This window comes from Tupaia chinensis, unplaced genomic scaffold (assembly GCF_000334495.1).
Source record: "Tupaia chinensis unplaced genomic scaffold, TupChi_1.0 Scaffold000115_1, whole genome shotgun sequence".
NCBI lineage: Eukaryota > Metazoa > Chordata > Mammalia > Scandentia > Tupaiidae > Tupaia > Tupaia belangeri.
Window position 1 is genome coordinate 2,491,646 of NW_006159579.1, and position 4,081 is coordinate 2,495,726.

Below are 4,081 nucleotides of genomic sequence, written 5' to 3' on the forward strand. Positions count from 1 at the left end.
CACGACTGCACCCCCCCCCCTGTTTTTTTTTTTTTTTTGAGTTTTTTACCATAGGGCGCGTGCGCTCTCCAGAAAGACAGAGAGACAGAAAGTGAGAAATCACCCCCCAGGGGGGATGGCCACGCCACAGTCCCTTTTCCTCCATTGTCCTCTTGGGATCTTGGGCACGCACGCACACGCACCTGGTGTGAGTTTAAACCACTGGGTCCGGTACTCAAACCGCGGTTGATTACATGGGAGTTCAGCGACACAGCCATTACGCTAACTGCTGATCCCAGTAACTCTCCTTCTTGTCTATATCAATATGAATTAGATCGCTCTGATTTACAACCAAAACAATTCCAACCATCCCAGCACTCAAGGACCTCCATGATTTGGACTCAGTCTACCTTTCTGATCATGTGTCTCACTATTTCTCTTCATCTGACCTATCTTCACTTACTTCAGTAAAACTGCCCACTGTGCTCTGACTTCCTGCCTTTAGACATGTTGTTTCCTCTGCCAGAAATCACTTCTGTGTCTTCCTTTTTCCAAATCCAACATATCTTCCATTGTCTAAATGTCACCTTCTCTAGGAAGCCTTTGGTTCCTCCTCCGAAATTTCCCAGGAACTGCATCCACACAACTCTTATGGCATCTACTTCTTTCTACATTAAGAGAATCTACGTGGGCGGGAGCTTCACTCATCCCTGCATTTCCTCAGAGTGCCAAGCACAGCTCATGTAATTACTCAACAAATGTTTGCTGAATGATATGATGAAACTTTCTCCACAATTCAGCCAGTGATCTCAAACCAAAAATCTCATCATTTCCTGCCCTCTACTTAAGAAATTTCAGTGACTTTCCAATGCTCTCAAATTAAAGATCTAAATCATTAACACAACAAAGAAGGGCTGTGTCATCTGGTCCCCAACTATTTCTCCAACTTCCTCCTCTATACCTCAGGCACACTGGGCTTTGATTCACTGCACTTGCCATGCTCTCTCCTGCCACAGCACAAGCTGTTCCCTCTGCCTAGGACAGGCTTTCCTTCCCCATTCACCTAGTCAATAACTATTTCTTCTTTATATCCCAACTCAAGTGTCATTTCACTATCTCCAGGAAGTGCCCCCTGACCACATCAGTTTAGGTCAGATTCCTTTGTCACAGCTCTCGCCAAACCATGTTACTTTCCTATAGAGCACTCACCTTAATTTCTAATTATGTATTCCTTAAGGTTACTCCTTGATTCTTTGCTTGTTCTACTAATTGATTAACATCATAAAGTCCAAATAAGCAAGAACCATGACTTTTTAAACTTAGCATTATAAACCCGGGGCTGGGAGCAGTAGTTAGTGTAATGGCTATGTCACTGGACTCCCATGTAGTCAACCGCGGTTTGAGTCCTGGACCTAGTGGCTTAAACTCACACCAGGCACATGTGCATGTGTGCCCAAGATCCCAAGAGGAGAATGGAGAAGAAGGGATTGCGGTGTGGCAATCACCCCTGGGGGGTGATTTCTCGCTTTCTCTGTCTTTGTCTTTCTGGCGAGTGCACACAACCTATAGCAAAAACCTCTCCAAAAAAAAAAAAAAAAAAAGGGAAAAAAAAAAAATAAATACTTGATGAGAGAATAAGTATATGTGAATTAACATTAAGCAAAAAAAAAAGAAAGGTAAATTATATCTACATTGTGATCACAATTATGTAAATATTATCAACATATAAAAATGAGAAGGGCTGACAGAGAACCAGATATAATAAAATAGTGAGAAAGTTGTTATATCCTTCTTGTAGCCTCTTTAAGGATGATGGTCAAGGCTAGGAGTCAAACCGAATTAAGTTGAAGTCCTAGCTCTGTTTTTTATAAGCTGTGTATTCTCCCCAAGTCAATTTAACTTTCAGAGTCAGACTTCTCAGCTATAAGGAGTAAAGGTACTCACCTCATAAAGTTAGCTACAGTTATTTCATTATTGAACATGGCTACTAGAAAGTAAACTTCGAAAAACAAGGAAGGTATCAAAATCTCTATACTCTCCAGAGAGTTATGCAAGTCTATCATAGTTCCCGGCAGTAACAGATCCTATATAAATATTATGACATTGTTAAATAAATGAGCCTGAATAAGTTGGAATTCATTGTTTCCCCCTATCTAGCTGAGTAACCAGAGACTGCTAGTTCACAATCATGTGATAAAAATACAAGGCTTAGGAGAGAAATTCATTTTTCACCCATAGTTAAACTGTCAAAAGGGGAAGGATGTTGATTATGTCATGGTGGAAAAGAAAAGGAAAAAATCGAATACTTACCAGCAAGGTGTCCAGAGCATCAATTAGAGTCAGAGAAAAACTGGAAAAGGACAGAAATCCAAGCTGCTTAGTAAGAAAATCAAAGACCAAATATTATGTCTGCCCCAGATCAAATCCCCTCAAACTAAGTGAGGCACTACGATGCCTTTGCCTGCCCCACTTACAGTCATTACAGAGAAGCCCCAATGAAAACAGACCTTTTGAGCTGCCTAATGCACCAGGAAGGACTGGCTCAAGGAGCTCAGTTTTAAGTAAACACATCACCTATATTCTATGGCATTCTTCTCTGGCATAGGGAGGCAGTCTAAGATTGTTGCTAAAAGCATAGGCTTTTTGAGCAGTTCCAGATCTAAGAATTTAATCCATAGTGTACAGAATTGAGAATGCTCACATGATAGCAAAAGACTAGAAAGAACCCAACTTTTCACCAGTTGAAGAGTGACTAACTCGGGAACCAGCAGTTAGCGTAATGGCTATGTCGCTGGACTCCCACGTAGTCGACCGCGGTTCGTGTCCCAGACCCGGTGGCTTAAAACTCATGCCGGGCGCGTGTGCGTGCGTGCCCAAGATCCCGAGAGGAGAATGGAGGAGAAGGGATTGCGGCGTGACCATCCCCCCTGGGGGGTGATTTCTCGCTTTCTGTCTCTATGTCTCTCTCTGTCTGTCTGGCGAGTGCACGCGCCCTACAGTGAAAATCTCTCCAAAAAAAAAGAGTGACTAACTCAACTATAGTAGAACTATCAGGTTATCAAAAAGACTGTTACTGGGGACCAGCAGTTAGTGTAATGGCTATGTTGCTGGACTCTCATGTAGTCGACCGCGGTTCAAGTCCCGGACCCGGTGGCTTAAACTCACACTGGGCACACGTGCGTGCGTGCCCAAGATCCCAAGAGGAGAATGGAGGAGAAGAGATTATGGTGTGGCCATCTCCCCTGGGGGATGATTTCTCGCTTTCTGTCTCTCTCTGTCTTTCTGGCAAGCACACACACCCTATAACAAAAACCTCTCCAAAAACAAAAACAAAAAAGACTGTTACTGACTATGTGCTCATGGAGAGTCAAATTATGTTGTTTAATGGAAAAGAAAAGGTACAGAATAGATGGTACAGTACAAGGGAATTTCAAAGAGTTCATGGAAAATGGAATTAAAGTATGAGTTTATTCTGGTGCAAAAAACTTTGAAAGCTATGCTTAGTTTTATCGTAATACACATTTTCCTTTTGGAAGATCCTGTTTATGTTTCCATCTGCATTTTAAAAAGAGACATACTGACAGAAAGTCAGCTAGCAGTTGTTAGGACCAGCATTAGTGAAGGGATTAACTTAATGGTCAAACCCAAAATGAATGTATTTTATTAAATGTAAATTATACCCTAATTATATCCTATAAAATTAATTTTCAGGGATCTGCAGATGGTGTAATGGTTATGTTGCTGGACTCCCGCATAGTCAATGATGGTTCAGGTCCTAGACCAAAAAACAAAACAAAACAAAACAAAAAAACCCTCACACTGGGCATTTTAAAAAGAGAGATTTTTTAAAAAGGTACACATATACTACACACCTACATAATGGTATAAACCAAGAATATTTCTAGAAGGATACACAGGACAGTTAATAACAGTTGAAATTTTATGGTATGAGATATATCTGCTTTATCATATATGATTTTATACTGCTTGAATTTGCCATGTTTGTATTTTCTTCCAATTAAAAACATACACCAGTACAAGTCCTGAATTTACTCAACTTCTCAGTTCTTAGTATAGACACAATGCTATCATATATATATAT

At 40.8% G+C, this 4,081-nt stretch overlaps 1 protein-coding gene across 1 annotated transcript in view; it reads right to left on the bottom strand.

Annotated features, from left to right (window-relative positions):
* EDEM2 (ER degradation enhancing alpha-mannosidase like protein 2) overlaps positions 1-4,081 on the bottom strand; it is a 58,047-nt gene that overhangs the window by 35,519 nt on the left and 18,447 nt on the right. Inside the window, exons 3-4 of the mRNA XM_006144044.3 lie at positions 3,275-3,302; positions 2,290-2,352 (exon numbers count right to left, since the gene is read on the bottom strand). Coding sequence (XP_006144106.1) covers positions 2,290-2,352; positions 3,275-3,302 — 91 coding nt within the window. The remainder of the gene's footprint in view (positions 1-2,289; positions 2,353-3,274; positions 3,303-4,081) is intronic.